Source organism: Leopardus geoffroyi, chromosome C2, assembly GCF_018350155.1.
Source record: "Leopardus geoffroyi isolate Oge1 chromosome C2, O.geoffroyi_Oge1_pat1.0, whole genome shotgun sequence".
In the NCBI taxonomy this organism is placed as follows: Eukaryota; Metazoa; Chordata; class Mammalia; order Carnivora; family Felidae; genus Leopardus; species Leopardus geoffroyi.
The window spans coordinates 146702837-146722974 of NC_059333.1; the positions used below are offsets into that span (position 1 = coordinate 146702837).

Sequence of the window (20138 nt, forward strand, 5' to 3'; positions counted from 1 at the left end):
GTGGGTTTTTTAAATAGGCATGGTTCGTTGTGTGATCATGCCAAGTTGGGTTTCGCTTTGTTCCCTGCTAGCCACCCTAGAGTAAGGATTCCGATTGTGGCATTTCCTTTACCAGGAGGGACCTGCTCAGCAAGGGCGTGCTTCTCTCGTGCCTGCTGGAGTGTTAGTTCCAGAACCCTTGAGCTCTCTCGCCAAGGGCCAAGTTTGCGTTTGCGGGAGCCAACCCTAGGTTGCGTGGATGCCAGACGCGCTGTCTGTATTCCTGGTTGGACCGTTCTGTCTGTACCCTTACTTCTGCTCTTCTTATCCTTGTTGACATATTGCCCATTAGTGTCCTGGAATTTAATACCCTAGCGGTGGTACTGTTAAAGTTGCTCTTCCCCTGTGGACATGGCCTACCTGTTTTCCAGGTGAGGGCTGTACCTCAGCTGCTTCTTGCTTCCAACCTGCCTCCCATTTGCCTTGCTGCAAGCAGTGAGCTTGTTGCCGGGAGGGGAGCAGCTGGTGAGTGTGTGTGGGCATGTGGGCACGCGTGTGCACTCAGTCGCACGCATTCAGAATCCTTCCCACGGGAGATTATATTTGCAAATTGATGGTCATTGAGGCCTTCCCTAGACCCACCCCTAGACAACCCCCGCTCCAGATATAGAGACTACCTTTCAAGACCACACGTATTTTGCATCTGAAGAGGTCAGAGATGGGAGGAAAGAGGTCAAACCAACCTTGGTGTTGGACACAGTCCTCCAAGATGGCAACTTTATGAGGAGCAGATTGAAACAGGCAGAGAATGATGCACATTTTCAAGGATGCCAGAGTTTTATTTTGGCTTTTGCAGTTATAACAGTGGACATTAATCATGTCACTTTTAAATGTAATGTACACAGGGGCGCCTGGGTGGCTTGGTCGGTTAAGCGTCCGACTTCAGCTCAGGTCATGATCTCACGGTCCATGAGTTCGAGCCCCACGTCAGGCTCTGTGCTGACCGCTCAGAGCCTGGAGCCCGTTTCGGATTCTGTGTCTCCCTCTCTCTCTGCCCCTCCCTGTTCATGCTCTGTCTCTCTCTGTCTCAAAAATAAATAAACGTTAAAAAAAAAATTAAAAAAAAAATGTACACATACAGCCAGCTGAGCATTTTCTAGGGCCTAAGTAAAATGCCACGTGGGAGATTCTCTGAGCCCTTCACTGAGTTAAGCTTCAAATATGTGATGTGAAGGGATACTAAATGTAGAAGTAATTTGTTTAAGACAGCATAAACTATTTCACCGAACTGTACATGAAGAACACCTTGCAATTCTTTCCTGTGTGTTTTCTTTTTTTTTTTTTTTTCCCCTCTTCTGTCCCTTTCTATGAGTCGGGAAACTGCCAGTCCTTCCTCTAGGAAGTTTGTTCCGTTTGCTCAGCCCAGCAATCGGCTGACACGGAACACGCCCTCGCTCATAGTGCTCTGGGGCCCGGTGAGAACATTGTAGAAGCTAGACATGACCCTCATCCTGCCAGATAAACTGGGGATACGGCATGAGCCCGGTGGTGCGTTCAGGATGGAAGGTTTAATCCTGAGTCCCTAGCAATCTTCCGTTTACCGTGCCTTCCTTTCTACTGATTTAATTAAGACATAATGTGTACAATTCTCCAGCAGGACGGCCTCCAAGGAAAGCCTTCGTGTTTACGGACATAAATGGGTTTTGAGACTACGCAATGGAAAAACCAAAATGAGTAGAAAAAGCACAGGGGACTGGAGGACAGCCTGTTAATGCTGGAGAACAGGAACCAGCTGCCATTGTTAGAACGACTTTGTGAAGGCAACACAGGCCAGATCGCTTTTCTGCCCAGAAGACCGTATTTATCCGTCCTCTTTTTTCTCTCCTTTGCACCCTAGGAGAAAGAACGATGAGAACATAACCCTAGAGACGCTTTGCCATGACCCCAAGGTTACCTACCATGGAATTGCTCTTGAAGACTCTGCTTCTCCCAAGTGTATTATGAAGGAAAAAAAGGTGTTGGGCGAGACTTTCTTTATGTGTTCCTGTAGCACCGATGAATGCAATGACTACATCATCTTCTCAGAAGGTGAGTCCTCTTCCCCTAAGTGTCTGGAGCCCCGCTTCCTCTGTGTCCAGAGTCTCAGGCTCCATCCTTCTGGGACTAGACAGGGAGCTTACGCTCTGTGGATTAGGAACCAGGCACCTGGCGGGACGAGGTGCTTAAGGAGTAACAGGGCTGGTCCTGGCCCACAGCCAATCTGGCTCATAGGGCCCACATTCTTCTTGGCCTGCAACCAGTAGTTTCTTCCCCGACAGTGGTGGCTCTCCGTGCGGTCCCTGGAGCAGCCGCGGCGGCATCACCTGAAAACTTGTCAGCGACGCAGATTCCGGGTCCCCACGCCAGACTGTGGAAGTAGAAACGCTGGGTGCGGGCCCTGCAATCTGTGTTTGAATAAGCCCCCCAGGCGATTCTGATGCCGCTGAAATATGAGAACTACTGGTCTAGAGATTGGAGGAGGCTGTCTTACTTTGAAGACTTACTTTAAATTAAGTCAAGAAGTTTTGTGTACCTGTTCTCAGGATTTGTCTGAAGGGTGCTTATTAATGCCCCGTCTCTGAGGAGAGCTGAAATGCAGACAGAAAATAATGACCCAGGGTTTATAAGGAAAGATGAGATTAGAGTCTTGCCTCCATCTTTGAAGTTCAACATTCACTCAGCTTAAAAAGAGAGCACACACTACTCCTTCAGTTTAAACCACTATTCAGTGATTTTTAACCACAAAAATAGTATGTGTTCCTTATCAAAAATTCAGACAATCCACAGCCTGTAAAATTTTTTTTTTTTTAATGTTTATTTATTTTTGAGACAGAGAGAGACAGAGCATGAACGGGGGAGGGTCAGAGAGAGGGAGACACAGAATCTGAAACAGGCTCCAGGCTCTGAGCTGTCAGCACAGAGCCCAACGTGGGGCTCAAACTCGCGGACCGCGAGATCATGACCTGAGCCGAAGTTGGCCGCTTAACCGACTGAGCCACCCAGGCGCCCCAAAATTTTAAATGGAAGTACGTAAGTTTCCTCTCCTCACTCCCAACCCAGTAGATAATCAATATGAATAGTTTGTTGGATGCATGCTTGTCTCTGTCATCCATTCATATTATCCTTCCTTATCTCCTCTGTTTCCCTATTTCCTCTCCCTCTCTCTTCCTTCCTTCCTTCAATCCATGCATCTGTCTGTCCATCCGTCCGTCCATCCATCCATCCATCCATCCATCCATCTATCCATCCCATACCCTCATTCACCTTTCAGTGCAAATAGTTGATCATACTATAAATATTTTTGACAGTATTTTTTCACCCAGCCCCCTTACTTCTCCTTTTAAATAAGACAATACATATGGATATACTGCATGCCTTTTAATTATTGTCTAGAAGTTCCATAATGTGGATTATCTTCTATGACTGATTTAACCATTCCCTGTTGGTAGATTATTTAGTTGTCTCCATTTTTCCACTTAATCCTACGTTGAATATCGTTGCAAAAATGTCTTGTACATTTGTGCTAATATTTCTGTAAGATAGATTTCAGCCCCAAGGAGGTCTGATTCAATAAAAAATCCTTTTAGAACACAAGTTCTGGGTTTACGCAGCATCCCTGCTGCTATGTGTATCGCAGCGATGGAAAACGAGGTCTCATGCTTTGTGTATGGTGCTCGTAAGCACTGCTGACCCACCTTTTTCTCTCTCTGTGTCTTTCGCCAACCCCCATTCCCCTCTTCTTGTCTAACCCCTTACCTATTCCAGATTCTCTGTACAGAGTCAGACACGTTCATCTTGTCAGCACAACACTGTCGAAAATTACCCCTCCCTCCTATTTTCTCATCCTATGATCCATTTGTCTCATTTTTCTTGTGTAATTTGAGTTAGGTGGGAAGATATAACTGTGTTAAATCACACTAAAGCATGGTAACACCTGATATACTGACTTAACACATGAACCTTCCCCAAGTAGTTCACCTTTTCAAAGAACTCCCAGTCTAAGGTTAAGGGATTAATCTCTAATAGTAGAATATCCAAACAGGTTTATTGCCATCGATGAAACTTTTCTCTCCTTTTGCAAACTGGTTTATCCACAGTGGGAGAGTTTATTCTGTCCAGAAGGGACAAAAGTTAGTAAATGGCCTCAAAGTTGAATATATAGTTGTATTACTATAAGCTCTTAAGATATTAATGACTTCAGGGGCGCCTAGGTGGCTCAGTCAGCTAGGTGTCTTAACTTTGGCCCAGGTCATGATCTCACAGTTCATGGGTTGGAGCCCCACATCCGACTCTGCACTGACAGCCCAGAGGCTGCTTTGGATCCTCTGTCTCCCTCTCTGTCTCTGCCCCACCCCAGCCTGTGTTCTCATTCTCTCTCTCTCTCTCTCTCTCTCTCAAAAATAAATAAACATTAAAAAAAAAAAAAGAGGGGCCAAAATTCTTCTTTAAAAAAAAAGAAGAAGAAGAAGATATTAATGGCTTCAGTTTGCAGTATATTTCAACTCAGGTGATCATCATGGGCCCATGTCTGTACTTTCCCTCTTACTCATTATCAGACTGTTTCTTTCCTTATGAGGTAAGATAATCAGCATAAAGGCAGTTTCTCATTTACAACGCAGGAAATCCAGCACAGCTGATGACTGGATTGTCTGGATGACCTCAAAGTCTCTTAAAATGCTCCAGGGAGTGTTTGCCTTTGAGGCATCTCCCTTCTCTGCAGTGGGATAATTCCTCCATGTAAAACGCCACATAATTAGCAACATTTGGGGAGCCACATCCCTTCTTACTGCCACCATCTCTTTCTTATGCTGAGGAATGAAATGTCTTGAAGCAATTTTTAGTTCTCCGTTCCATGTCAAATAAGATGTCAAACACAAACACTATAAAGTGTTTTATGCTGTATTTTTATTCGTACGGTGCTCTGTTCTTGTGGCCAGATTTCTGATCTGCAAACACTGTGAGTGATAATTACTCACACCTTCCATTGTTCTTAAATATTTAAGGGCAAAAAGTAAGCCCCATGGTTTTCCTTTTAAATGTAGATCTTATTTCCAGGGCTCTTAGCCACGATAGCTGACATTCAGCGAGAATGAATCCTGTCTCTGAAAGATTCTGTCTTGCTAAAAGGTGTTGTGTAGAATTCCGAGAAGTCCCAGTCCGCCCCTGGACTCCCCCAGACCGAAGATTCCAGCTAGAAGAGCGGGTGGTTGTGTTAGTCCTTCTTGATGGCCTCGTGACAGCTGCTAGTCAGAGGAGACCTGTGAGGCTCCAGGACCGAGCATAGAATGTGGGAGGAGGGAACCCTGAGCAAACAGCTGTCCTGTTTATCTGCAGATGACACATCCACTTTGCAGAGACATTACGCGGTGATCGATCTCCCACTGAAACTTTAAGAATCAAACGCAACCACTCGGCTTTATTCATTCCATAAACGGTTTCCAAGTGCAGTGAAGACACTCAATTTCAGCGCTTAGAGCAAGGAGATGATTTTTTTGCTGTTTTAGGAAAGAGAAACAGTGTAGTGTAATTGGTTAAGAGTGGGAGCCCGAGGTGGGTTCCCTGCATCGATGGCCTGTTCTACTACTTATGAGCTTTGCCACCTTGGGCCAGTTACCTGATGTCTCCCTGCTTCAGCCCTCTTGGGTATGAAATGGAAATTAAAGGGCAGGGTTGGGGGCTGGGGCGGTGTTGTGATGTTGTCAGAATTGAATAGATGCGTGCGTGCGGAGCCCTTACGTCAGTGCCCAGTACAGCGTGGGGAGTCACTCCTCGCTGCTGGAGTTCGTTGGGCTTTTTGTACAGGTTTGGCACTTTTGGTTAAGACCTGGGCCAGGACTGTGCGGTGCCTAGGTCTCCTCCGGCACTGAGGTCGTGCGGTCGGGTTTTGACCATGGCATGCCAGCAGAGCATTGAGACCCCTCTCGCATACACGGAGGGGCTTGCTTTGCTGGACTCTGAGCCTCATCGTCCGCATGCCTTCACAGAGGAAGGGGAGCGTATTGGGTCTAGGATTTCTAATCAAAGCTAACCACAGCCCTGACATCGCAGGATAATATTACAAATTAGGCACGTTGTTCCTGTTTTGACTCAGAATCACAGCAGGAGGCAGCTAAATAAAACTAGGAAGACTCACAAGTGCCTTTCAGATTAGTGATGAGGGTAATCACACTCTGTCCTTGCTAGAGGGATTCACCCCCTCTTCTTTTTTCCAGCCCAACGCTTGCTTGGGGCCACGTGCCCGTCTCGCTGAATGGCCTGCCACTGTTGACCGCCTAGTGCTGATAGTGGGGGGCCTGTGGCCTGGGGTGGCTGGGAGTTACAGGTGGTGCCGGGAGGGCCCAGCTCAGTAGCCAGCGCACAGTAGGTACCTTCTGTTTTACTCCTTCCTCCCTGGGGAAGGAGAACCCCATGCCAAGGAGCACAGCTCTCCTGCATGGTGGAAACCTTTCATACACGGAGTCTTGGCACACCAGCATTACCAGGGAGCTTGCTAGATGTACACAGCCTGCGGGACCTATTGCATCAGCATCTGCCCTGTAACGGTGTCCTTGGTGATTTGTTTGCACGCTGAAGTGTGAAAAGCACTGGTGTGAAATCACCCAGCTAGGCACGGCACCAGAGATGGGTCTCATTAAGTTCATGCTGGCAACTTGCTGAGCTAATCAGCCCAAGAGGAGTGCATTTGGTCTTAACCCTGGTTCTTTGGAAATGAGCTAAATATACTGTACTCGGTCCATTCATGAATCGCGTAACGGAACTCCTCAGGGAAATGTGAGTGTTTTTCAACAGTGATGGTAAAGTTCATTTCTTGATACACCTTCTTACACACCTGATGTCTTGTTCGCTCCACAGACTTTGTGCTAGCGTCTGCCTGTAGATACCAGGCCCGTTTTAGGTAACATTTCTTTCGTTTGCATGATAATGTTTATGCTAATTTGTCTGTGGGATTTGTCCCCTAATACTTCCCAAAGCAAGAAGACATTTAGGAATGCTTTTAAGACGTTGTTCTCAATTGGGTCTACAGAGGAGATGTTTAATAGCCCCGGGGAGCCCTGGACAAGTAATAGAGTAACTTTACAAAGAGTTTACCTGAATCAGTTTCTTCTTCAGTTGTTTGTTATGGTCATCTGCCAGAGTTGGGTACCTGAAAAACAAGAAAGTGACTTATAGGAACTTCCTGTCCCAGGTGACTGGGCTCCTGGCCATCCCACCTTTCGTCCTGACTTGGAGCTGAGCTGCTCATTCTAGAAATGAGCTCTGCAGGAAAGGGAATTAGCATTAAACTCAAGTCGTGAACTTTGAAAAGTTTGGTTTTAAGGCCAGAGACCCAACGCCTTCCTTAACTGAAGAGCCAGAAAGCTGAAGCCTTGTCCGAGGCCCAGGCCGTGGTAATTCATAGAACAGTTAGAACAGTAGCAGCCGTGATCACTGCTTCGGGTTGAGAGTCTACTGTCGGTTGGCCACGTGGGCTAACCACTTGCAGGGATGTTGTCCTGTTTCCCAGAGTCCTATTTTTTTTTTTTTTTCTGCCATCATTTTTTTTCAGCTTTATTGAAGCATAATAGACAAATACAATTGTAAGACATTTAGAATATACACATACGTTATGAAAGGATTCCTCTCATCTAGTTAAACACATCCATACCCCACCTATTTGTCTGTATGTGAGAACATTTAAACGCTACTTGCAAGTTCCGATTATTCAAGACCGCATTTTCAACTCTACTCACTGTGTTTTACATTAGATCCTCTGACCTTACTCACTTTGTAGCTGAAAACGTGTACCCTTTTATCAACCTCTCTCCATTTCTCTGACCCTCCAGGCCCTGGCAACCACTTTTCTTAATGCCTTCAAGGTCCATCCATGTTGTTGTGAATGGCAGAATTCTCTTCTTATGGCTGTATATGGATATATTCCACATCTTCTTTATTGAGTCACCCATTAATGAACACTCAGGTTATTTCTATATCTCAGCCATTATGGATTTATCCTGCAGTGAATATGGGAGTATAGATATGTCTTTGAGAACCTGTTTTTATTTCCTTGGGTTATTTACCCCAAAGTCAGGTTGCTGGATAGTATGGTATTTCTATTTTTAATTTTTTGAGGAACCACCGTACTGTTTTCCATAGTGGCTGCTACCTTCCCACCAGCAGTCCCAACATTTTCCTTTTCTCTCCTTCCTTGCCAGTGCTTGTCCTCTCCTATTTTTTTTGAGTCACATTTTTTTTTTTTTGGGCTGAAATGAGTCCTATGAAAGAAGCTTATCTACACTTTTCATTTTACTCCCAAAGAAATGGGTCTCCAGAGAGTAGCATGCATTTCCCAAGATCCCACCGTTGGTTCTCCAGCTTTTACCCACAGAGAATCAGAGAATCTCGTCTCTTCTTCAGGGAGTGCCCTCACCCTTCCACAGTCAGGTCTGGTTGGGGGTGGGGTGGGTCGTGTATGCTTTTTAAATCAGGCTTACACCCGTGCAAGTTTGCACCCTTCACATAAGGGGCTGCCTGTTCTGTGGGCACATGACTGGTCACTGAACTGCAATACACAGTCACCATTCAGCAAGTCCTTGGCACGAAGTACAACCTCAGGCTTCCACTGTTCGTGGGTTTGTGAGAAACGTTTATCACGTAAAGAATGGCCAGCAGGATGCCCATCTCTTGAGAAGCTCATGGTTCCCCCCCAGTAAGATGATCCGAGTTTACATCCCAACTAAGCGACTTCTAAACTGTCCCTTGAGTGGACTACTTCGCCTCGGCTTTCCCCTCTGAAAAATAGGGATAGAAATAGTGTTTCCTATGACCAGGATAAGTGTGAGGATAAATGACTTCATTCACTTAGGGGACTTAGAATAGTACCTGGATCAGAGCAAGTCTTCAATAAACGTTGTCTGTAAATATTACTATTACTTATCATTGGATTCAGCCAGATGATCAAGGAGCTTTGTGCACTGAAATCAGGGTGATATGTTCACGGTAAGGAATGCTGTTGGGGAAACTGTTCCCTGCATGGTGGTGGTATCTTCAGGAGGAAGCTGGGAGAAATTTCTCTCAGCTCTCTGCCTTAGAAAGACCGTTCCCCTCTGGGGCCCCGTTTGTGTCTGATCTTATGGACACTTTGAGGCATATAGAACAGAGGTCAGCAAACTTTTTTGCTAAAGGACCAGTTGGGAAATAGTTTTTGGCTTTCTGGGCCACAGAGTCTGCCTCCTGCGGCTGCTCGGTCCTGCCGTGGAAGCAGCTAGAGACAGCCTGTAAACAAGTGGATGCAGCTGTGTTCCAGTAACACTTCATTTACAGAAACAGACTTCAACCCCTGATGGAGAGCGTGTTTTTCGTACACCCCCCTTCAGTACCAACTGAGTTGAGCATCTAGCAAGTAATGTGGCTACTGACACCACCCCTGCCTGCCTGTATTCCACATTTATCTTCTGTTTACCTTCATTCCACAACCCGCCTTTTACTTTTGTTGTCTTCTTTCCCTACTGTCTCTATCTGTAGGTGACATGAGATTTTTGTTGTTGTTGTTGTTAAACAGGATGGGACTATCAGTAAACACATCAATTATTTGTCATCAACTTAGAAACGAGGACTCTAGAAACCACTTCTGACTCAGAGTTCAACCGATGTGGTTAAACAGAGAAACAGACCGTCCGATACAGGCTGCCACCCAATGTGTTGTCTCATTGCTGACGTGCCAGCTACGTGCAGACTTTTGCAGTTAGCATGCCCTTGAACCTGAGAGGCTGAGAGAAGAGAGACCAGGGCTCCCGGTAGCCACAGAGTTCCATTCCTTCCTCTCTCATTGTAGAATTTCTTTTAAATGAAAACAGCCTCTTCGGTTTGCAAGCCTAACTCTGGCAGGAAGACAAATGATTTTTTTACAGTATCAGACACGCGGTTTCCTGTCTGTGTTTAACTTGCTAGCAGAACATCTCAGCCAGCTGGTTCCCCCCGGACCTATTGTGACCTTAATAACATGGCCTCGCGCCATCCAGCACACGCACTCCGTGTATCGATCCCATGCCTCGTGCACTTTATTGACTCGTATCGGTTTCTGAGTCGGAGAGGACCTGGGAGCACCGCCCCCTTTCCCTTAAATCCCACTTTGTGTTTGTTCCGTCCCAGCATCACGGGGCTGGCTTCTTGGGGAAACTCTTCGTTCTCACGTGGAAGAAATGAGAAGAATAAAGGGGCTTTGGCAGCTCCGTGAGTCCTGGGTGTGCTGCCTTTGAACTGTGCAGTCGCTACTCAAAATAGCTGGCCCGCCAGCTGTGCGTTTTTGTTGCAGGAGAAGCAAACCAGATTTACTTTCTGGTCTCAATGTAGGAGAAAAAAGTTAAGTGTGGAAATATGGTTGTGAAGAGTTGTTAGAAGAGGAGGAAAATTATGGATTAAACTCACTGGTTTCATTCCTGGGAAGAGAAGTCAGTTATTTGAGGTGATGATTCAGTGCTGAAGGAGCCTTTGGTTATGAATGAGCTAGGTTAGAAAGCATCCTCTGAATCTGTGAATACGGCCTATGTCTGGCCAAGGAAATAATAAAGATCGTACATGCCAGAGGGCATTGTGACTCAGTCAAGTGCAGCTTAGAATGTATTTGTGGCGTCTCCGGGCAAAGCAACTCGCCTTTGTAGATTTTTTTTTTTTTTTTCCCTAAGCAGCAAAGTAAACAAAGATGCTCTGAGGTTGGATGTGGTTGCTGGTTGTGAATCTGTCTACACTGGAACCTCATTCCACTGTGAATCATGGCAGAGTGGAATCTCGAATCCCATCCACTTGGATGTGAGTGACCAGTTAAACATTTGGTCCAATAAGGTGGGACGTCTGTAGTCTCTCATCACCCCCATGACCACCTCCTTGTGCTGTACAAACAACACATGGATGGGTGACTGTGAAAAGGGTCCGCAGAGACCCTTTGGCTATTTTACAAGTGTCTCAGCGCCCCACCAGTGGAAAAACACCAGGAAGCTAGCTAACCACCATGAAATTGACTTTCATTTCCGCTCATACGAAACTCCAGAGGCTGTATTTACCACCAGTTGGACATCTGGCTGACAAGATTTTGTAAAACCTTTTCTGATCCTGAAATCACTCCTGCATGGTGCTAATTATGTAAATATCAAATTTACCAGCAATCATTATACATTCATTAAGAAGGAACCTTTTTTTTTTTTTTATCTTTTGCTTTAGAGAACGGTATGAAAACCAATACGTGGATGTACAGGAAGTCCACTTTGACTTCATGTAAGGAATAAATTTTAAATATCCCAGTGTTTAGACCTTATCCTAGATCTACAGCTAGATCTATTGGGATTAGATTGTGGAATGATTTACAGAGGAGTGGGGTCCATCCATTGTAACATTTCATCAGTTTAAGGACATAACTCATGTTTTTTCTTAAAAAAAAAATGTACCTCGCATTGCCTCATTAGGATATAGCATGTTCCATTGTCAAGAACGATTGATCCGGAGCACCTGGGTGGCTCGGTTGGTTAAGGGTTCAGCTCTTGACTTTGGCTCACATGATGATCTCACGGTTTGTGAGTTCAAGCCCCACATCAGGCTCCACGCTGACAGCACTGAGCCTGCTTGGGATTCTTTCTCTCCCTCTCTGCCCCTCCCCTGCTTGTTCTTTGTCTCTCTCAACATAAATTTAAAAAATATAGTTTAAAAAAATCCAATTGATCCTAAATGTGGGCATTAAAACTCCTTCCATTCCTTCTTTTTCCAGGTCCCATCCTATTCAGAATACCTATTTCTCCCATCCAGCTGAAGTCGTTCTCTGCTTTGGCTGCACTTTGGAAACACCTGAGAGGCTTTAAAAACCACTCATTAACTGGGTCTTAGCCCTGTAGTTTCAGACTTAATTGGTCTGAGTCCTGGTATCAGGATTAAAAAAAAAACACAACACAACTCCCTAAGATATTCTAATATGCAGCCAGTGTTGGGAGCCACTGAACTCAAGACAGTTTGTTCTGCCAAATATTTTTTCTATTTTTCACCATGTACCTCATATAACCTGGAAAAGAATGGTAACAATTAGAGAATGGCAACCACCACAGGAAGTAGCTAAAATGCAGCCTTGTAGGTTAGAGGAAGAGGAAAACAACCAAACAAAATACCTGTATTACCACATGCCTGAGGAACAGGAGGGTTCTCTAACACAGGGTAATACCGTGCTCTCTGTAACTTACAAGCAGCTACTCCCGAACACGGCCAAGCGCGTTACTGGGTGGAGGCATCCGAGGTGTTAGAACTGGTGAACTTGTACGGCATCATTTGAAAGCTCAAAGTGTGACTGGAAGGTAGGATGGAAAACTGGGGTACCGCTGCCCCGGCAAAGACAAGGTGGGGCGGGAGGTGGGGAGGTGTGCACAGTTGGAGGAGGTGGAGACCCTCAGGTGGGAGGAACTGCAACAAGCTGTGGTTCACGTGGAAAAAGCCAGAAAAAGAGGCAAGTTGTGTTTCAAGTGACCGAAGGGGGATTGATAGTGTGAATAATTAACATGCTTCTCCAAAGTGGTCGGAAGACTAACACGAAGAAAAATGTGGCCCCATGGAACATCTGTCAGGTTGAGGCTCTGCCCGGGGAGAAACAGGCATTCATACGACAGGTGATCATTTCTTGGGCAAAGCCTGGCATGACTTAGGCTCTCTGTTAATGTTGGTTGCCCTCCTAAAGCCACAGCAACAGAAGTAGCAGGAATCTGTATCCCAAGGAGGAACGTGAAGGACGATGAGCATGGTGGAAGGAGTGCCTGTCTACCGCAGCAGAAACAGAATCAGGGTTTTAGTTGCCTGGGATGGCCAGTAATAATGAAACTTAACAGATCCATGTAAAGTCAGGCATATAGGTCCAGGCGATTGATTGCAGAAAAGTAGCTTACCAAAAGCTGGCTTGGCATCTGTTCATGTGATAAAGACCCCAGGGTTTACAGGTGAGTTAAGGTCACATTAAATTCAGGCTGATCTGACCGAGAGCATCAAAACAAAACCATAGTACCAACTAACCAACAAGTCTTCAACTGTGCTCGTAGGAAGGGGCATGAGAGTCCCAGTTAAACTTTGCGACACAGATAACATTCCAAGTATTGTGGCTGGGTCTAGAGAAACATGGAGAATCATGAATAACAAGAATGATTTCAGAGAATACATCACTTCACACTTAGAAAAAGGACCTGGCATTTCTTGGGTGCCTGCCATATGTTGGGCAGGCCGACTTTAGAGTCTGACACATAGATCTTTTGAAGAGCAATTGAAGGAAACGGAGATGTTCAACCTGAAAAAGAAATGATTTAGGGAAGAGGGTGACATACTTACCAAGAGTTTAAGAGCTGTCATCTGTCCCATAGAAGAAGAAGCCATTCTGTTGTCTTTTACTCTAGAGAACAGCATGAAAACCAGTAAATAGATGGCCACATTTGATTTAATACAAAGAATAAGCTTAATATAAAGAATAAATAATAAACTATCCCAGTGTTCAGACTTTATCCTAATAGATCTCCAGCTGGATCTATTGGCATTAGATTATGGAATGATTTACAGAGGAGTGGGGTCTCTCTGTTGTGACATTTTGACTAGAGGTTTTATCTCTACCTCTCGAGAATATTCCAGAAGAGGTGGTCATACCCAAGGAGACTACCAATAAGGCCCTTTTGTTGGGGAGAGAGGTGGAAGGAAATAATGTAAGGGAGACCACAGAAGGGGTGCAAGGGCTAGGGAATGGCTTAGTTTTGAAATATGTGTAATTGGAATAAAACAACCACGTGGCCTGGAGGGAAGACATCTTCCATTATTTTAGGAAGAATTATCCTCAGCGTCTGTCCAGAATGTCAGACAGTCCTGTCAATATTCTAGAAGTTAAATTCAGTCGTCTATGCCCAGTGAGCTCACTGTCCTTCTTTTGTTTAATTAGAATGATTTCTTTTTGTTTGCCTGAATCTAGTTGTTTGCTTTTTACTGAGACAATGAATGAAGAATCCTGTCTCCTGCAGCAGCTGATTCCACTAGTAAATTCTCAGAGACCCTTTTCTCACTGGCTAACACTGAATACAGTTCTACGAGGGCTTTGCAAACAGGTCCTTTACGAATTTGCTATGGGAGAGGGAAACCTCTCTGTGGCAGAGGACCAAGGAACTTATTCCATGTTTGCTGAAGCCCCACTTCTCAAGGTCTACTGTGTAAATGAAGCAGGAGGGAACTTTGTAAGATGCAGGTTCTGATTCAGGAATTTAGGACAGGCCTGAGATTCTGCATTTCAGATACGTCCCCAGGTGACGCCTGCCCTGGCTGCTACTCTGGGGGACACACTTTGTTGTCGTCGTTGTTTTATTTGAGTATGGTTGACATACAGTGTTATGTTAGTTTCAGGTGTACAACTGGGAACACCCTTTGAGCAGCAGAGAGCCAAGAGAGTCTTTCTGTATCATGCCACCAGATTTTTTTTTTTTTTGATACAGAAAATGCTGGTAAGATATTAGAACTCCTCAATTAGCAAGTGTGTGTGTGTGTGTGTGTGTGTGTGTGTGTGTGTGTGTATAAAATATGGTGGCTTGGTGTATGTGATGGGGCAAGAACAGAGGAAAGCTGTACGGATATGCAATGTAACAAATAAAGAGATGCAATCTGTTTTGCTTCTTATGCAGTCCCTTATCTTGTTCTCTGGGGACCCTGGCGTGTCTGTGCCTGGAGAGTGCTGTGGTTCAGTAATGCTTCCCTTGCATATTGAATGAACATGCACGAAACATATTCATGAATGAAGAGGAGACATCCGTATTTTTGGTTCACTTTCATCCTTTTCTTTATTGTAACCGGGTCCAACTTCCTTAGACATATGGTTCAACCGAGTTATGTCCCTGGGAGGACAACATCCAAACCCAAATGCGCATGCCTCCGTTTTCCCAGTACAGCCAGACTGTCTTCCGACTTCCCTAAATAAGCCTTCCACCTTCTTTTTGCTATTGCACTTCAAACTCGTCAGCATACGCTCTCTTAAACTTATTTCTGACAAGGGCATATTGCTTCACTTTCTCAAGAAAGAGAATCTCACAGCTCAGATAGTCATGGGGGAAATGGGTTCTCTAAAAGCAGCATTATCATAGGACATGTTACAAAAAGAAGCCAGGCAAAACTGCAGTCAAGCCACAAACCTAGTGAAATTTTAATGCTTCTTTACCAGATGGGGATTTTTTTTTTCTGGTTGGAAACCTGTGAAATATGTTACTAACGAGAACTATTATTTTTTGGCTAGAGTTTATCACAAAATAATACAAACATATTTATCGAATGTTTTCTTTTTTTTTTTTTTACCTAACTTAAAGAGCTTGACAGATACTTATGAGATTGCCAGAAATCTCTTGTGAGTCTTATAAAGAACCTAGTGGGGTTATTTCTGGGTTGTCTTCATTCTGCAGGTGAGGAGGCAGAAAGAAACAAAGCTGGCCGTAAAATCAGGTTGCAGAGTTTTTAAAAACCCAGTTATGCTGCTTTTCATGTAAATTTTTCAGGCTCGGGATCTACTTTGTTTTGGGAGCTTTCTGTTGCCTGGTGAAGTGTTACTAGTTTGAATCTAGAGCTAGTTTCCGCCCCACCCCCCCCCCATACCCCCTGCAGATTGCAAACAAAGTCAGCTTTTCAGCGTGCATGGACTTGGAAAAAGTCACGGCACTGGATCCCAGGTCAGTGTGGTGTCTAGAAGGTAAAGTAGCATGAAAGCTACTAGTCCATCGCTTCATCCTGGAACACTCCAAAGAACTCCCCTTCCCAAAGCAGCAGGGACTTCAGGATTTTACATGTGGTGGCTGCTGTAGGAGATACTGCTAAATAGTTTAAGGGAAGAAAAGGGACCTTAAATCCCAGGCAGCAAAGGGCGTGGCAAAGAAAGGTGATTCTGGGTTACATTGGGAGACTTGGGATAAAAATCCCCAAATAAGCTGTTTCAACAAAATGTACTCTGTGTTGGTCTGTTTGGAAATAATAGTTTCTTGACTGGAAGAAAGAGTCCTTTTCATGCCATGAACCACTTGTCCTTCCCGATACCTACATCATTGTTTGCGTGTGTGTTATTTCATGAGAAAAGAAGCCACATGTCCGTGCATCTGGTTGTAGAGCAGATTGAACTAGCATGGGGACACCTGGACACCAAGAGTCACTGAGCCCAGGTGTAAAGGACTGAGCTGGATGAGCCTGTAGATTTATAAAAATTCTTTATCTTGTAACACAGATGCCTCCATTTTGTTTCACTGTGCTGGTTCCGATCTCCAGTTCATGTTCAGTAGAGAGAGCTGTGGTTGGCATCCTGTTCCTGTTTTTAAAAGAAATGCATCTGCCATTTCCCCGTTAGAATCAAGTTTGCTGAAGACCATTGGTATGTTTTCCTTATCAAGGTGTTCAGCGTCATCATATACTTCCTCTGTGTCCACTGAATTGATCATGTAGTTTTTCTGCTGTAATTTATTAATGGGGTAAGTGACAGTAGGTGGTTTTGTTTGTTTCTCGTGCTAAAACATGCTCTCCTGGTAACCTGGTCCTGCTGTCTTATCTTTCTATTTATTTTTATTTCAGTTTAGAGAGGGAGAGAGCAAGCCCAAGCAGGGGAGAGGGGCAGAGGGAGAGAGAGGGAGAATCTTAAGCAGCTTACGAAGCCCAACGTGGGACTCGATCCCATGACCTTGGGATCATGACCTGAACCAACACCAAGAATCAGATGCTCAGTTGTCTTAACCACCCAGGTGCCCCTCTTATCTTTTCATATCCTTTAATGGGTTTGGCTTGCTGTTTAGTTAGAATTATTTGTTTAAATCACAGTACGTGAGTGAGATTGTTCTGTAATTCTCTTTTCTCATACTCTCCTTGTTTGCTTTTGGTTGTTCTATTTTCATGGAATGAATTGAACCATGGTACAATCTTTCCTGTTCTCTGCAAGCGTTTGTGTGATATTGAATGGGTCTGTTCCTCACAAGTTTGGTTCAGCTGGGACTGGTATGAGTTTAGGGCTTTGCCGGTGGGGGGGGGGGGGACACTATTGCTCAAATATTTTCGGTTACTTTTTTCCCCTACTTCATATTTTTCCTTTTTTTTTTTAAATGTTTTATTTATTTTTGAGAGAGAGAGAGGGAGACAGAGGATCTGAAACAGGCTCTGTGCTGACACCAGACAGCCCGATGCGGGCTTCGAACTCACAAACCGTGAGATCATGACCTGAGCCAAAGTCAGACGCTTAACTGACAGGGTCACCCAGGCACCCTTCCCCCACCTCTTATTTAAACAAAATTTAAACTTGTAGAAAAGTTGAAAGGGTGGCATAATGTACACTTGTATACCCTGTCCCTTCCTCAGTATTTACCCTGTGTTAACATTTTACTACTTCCTCGTTTCTGTGTGCCTGTGTGTGTGTGTGTGTGTGTGTGTGTGCGCGCGCGTGCGTGCGTATGGGTATATCGTAGTCAATATTCAAGTTTCCCCAAAGCTGTGGTGTTGCTGCTGTTGCTTAAATTCAGGATCCAGGCAAGAACCACACATTGTATGTAGTTGTTTTACCTCATCCACCTGTTTCTTGTTTTTCATGACATTGACTTGGAACAGGCCGACCCGTTTATTTTATTCTGGATTTGTCTGACGGTTCCTGCTTAATGAGATTCTTTTTGCTGATCGAGATATAATTGACACTTGACATTATATTAGTTTCAGGTGTACAACATGATGATTCATTGTATGTATATATTGCAAAGTGATCATGACAGTAAGTCTAGTTAACATTCCTCACGGCACGTGGTTACAAGCATATTTTTCTTGTGATGAGAACTTTAAGATTTACTCTCTTAGCAACTTTCAAATATGCAGTGCAGTATTTGTAACTAGCGTCACTAGGGTGTACATTATATCCTCCAGACATATTTTATAACTGCAACTTTGTACCTCTTGACCACCTTCACTCATTTATCCTACCTTATACCTCCCACTTCTGGCAACCACCAGTGTGTTCTCTGCATCTATGGGTTTAGTTTTGTTTTGTTTCTTTAATTCCACATGTAACTGAAACGATAAAGTACTAGTTGTTCTCTGTCAGACTTGTTTCACCGAGCACAATGCACTTAGGGGCCATCCATGTTGCCATAAATGGCAAGACGTCCTTCTTTTTATGGCTTAATAGTATCCTACTGAGTGTGTATTTATATATTTATATAGATATATCGTGTTTTCTTTATAAATTCATCCACTGATGGACACTTTGGTTGTTTCCACGTCTTGGAACATTAAATAATGTACATAATGTTGCAATAAACACTGGGGTGCATCTGTCTCTTAGAGATAGTGTTTCATTTCCTTGAGATGGATTAGATTCAAACCAAACATTTCTGTAAGGATTCTACTGGTGTTTTTATTGTAGGAAAGTTTGGGGTGGGGAGGGGGTTGACAGTTCCGGAAAAATCGTATTCTGAGATGTGTATTCAGACGTGTTAATACCAAGGAAGCTAATTTGATAGTGAAAGGCTACAAAAGAAGAGAGAGAAAAAAATTCAGAAATTAGGAAAATTTTGAATTACTCATTCAGTTTCTTTAATATTTATGAGATTATCCAAGTCTCATAGTTTTTCTTGGGTCGGTTTTGGTAAATTACACATATATTATTTTCAGGACTTATGACCATTGTTGTCTAAGTGTTTAAATTTATTAGCAAAAAGGTCTCATGATCCTTTGAATCTTTGCTGTGCTTGTAATTACACCCCCTCTGTGCCTTTGCCTTTTTGCCTTAACAGCTGCACAGAGGCTTGCATACTGTATTAGTCAGTATCCACAACCAATTTAGGGTGTTGTTGATCCCTGCCCCTTGTGTCTTTATTCCTGCTTCACGATTTCAATCGTTAGGTTCACTATTCTTTCCTTCGGTTCTCTAACATCATCCTCTTTCTAGGCTCTTCCTAGAGCTCGTGCCCTCTTCTCTGTGTGGAACCCTGTGTTGGCTAAAGATCCCCAGAGCTGCCAGGAGCATCCCTCTTCGGGAAGCCCACCCCTCCGTGTGCACCCCTACCTGCCATCAGAGCTCCTCTGCTTTGATCCCAGCTCACTTCCTGTACATTTTCCCAGTTCCCACTTCTGCGAGGTGGAAATAAATACTACATAACTAGCTGTGTGGCTGCAGGATTCAACATAATTTGTGGTATAAAACATAGTGTTTGGCATTAAGTAGAAGCTTAGTAGACGAGTGCTGGGCTTGTCACCATTATAGTGAACAGAATGACTTAAGACAGGAAGTTCTCCCTCCCCCCACAGGCCTCTCTCTCTCTAGCAGTTTCCTTCTTTGGATCTGGGCCAGTTGCATGTATATCCTGTTGCTTTAGACGGTATTGGCGTGTGAAAGCTTAGCAGTTAGACTGCTACCTACCACCAGCTTCAAGAATCTCAGGGTTGTCCTGTGGTGTTCATTCGTAAGCCCATGCAGCAAGGAGTGTGTGGAACAATCATCCTTATCCCTTTGTATTGCTTGGATAAATTAGTTTCTTGGTAAAGTTGTGCCTGAAACTCCCTCATTAAGTGGAGGAATTGCCAAAACTACTTCAAATATTAAAATAGGAGCCCATCTCTCAAATTCATCTGTGGTGATTTGGCTTTTCTCAAGACACATTAACTGACCCACCTGTGGCTTTTTTACTATATTGGTCTTATTTATTGTCTGTGTTACGGTTTGATTTTTCTTTTGAAACTGTGAATTATAGAGGTTTACTTTTAAGTTCCTTTTAGTAACCAGTGTTCGATTGGGGCATAACAAAGGACTTGAAAGAGGCTGGGACAACCTGTCTTCATTGGTGTGTGTGTGTGTGTGTGTGTGTGTGTGTTACTAGGCAACTTGTTTACTTTTAAATCACTCCAAAGGAATGTATACCATGAAATTTCCCCTTGAGGTTTTCTGCCAGTTTGTATTTTTTTATGGCATACTAACATTTATCTTTGACATTTGTCTTTAAAAAATATTTATCATCAAGGCTCTGACATTTGCAAATGGTTCCTTATTTGCAACTAAGTCTGGGCTCTGTATGTGGGGCACATTTGGTTGGAAATTTTCAGAATTATTAAAGAGACCTCCGGGTTCATTTCTAGGGAGACAGTTTGGTGGCATG

The 20138-nt window shown here is 44.1% G+C and overlaps 1 protein-coding gene across 1 annotated transcript in view; it reads left to right on the top strand.

Moving 5' to 3' along the window:
- The window catches only part of TGFBR2 (transforming growth factor beta receptor 2), a 90356-nt gene that overhangs the window by 41226 nt on the left and 28992 nt on the right, over positions 1-20138 (top strand). The window contains exon 3 of the mRNA XM_045436415.1: positions 1877-2067. Within this exon, the coding sequence (XP_045292371.1) occupies positions 1877-2067 (191 nt within the window). The remainder of the gene's footprint in view (positions 1-1876; positions 2068-20138) is intronic.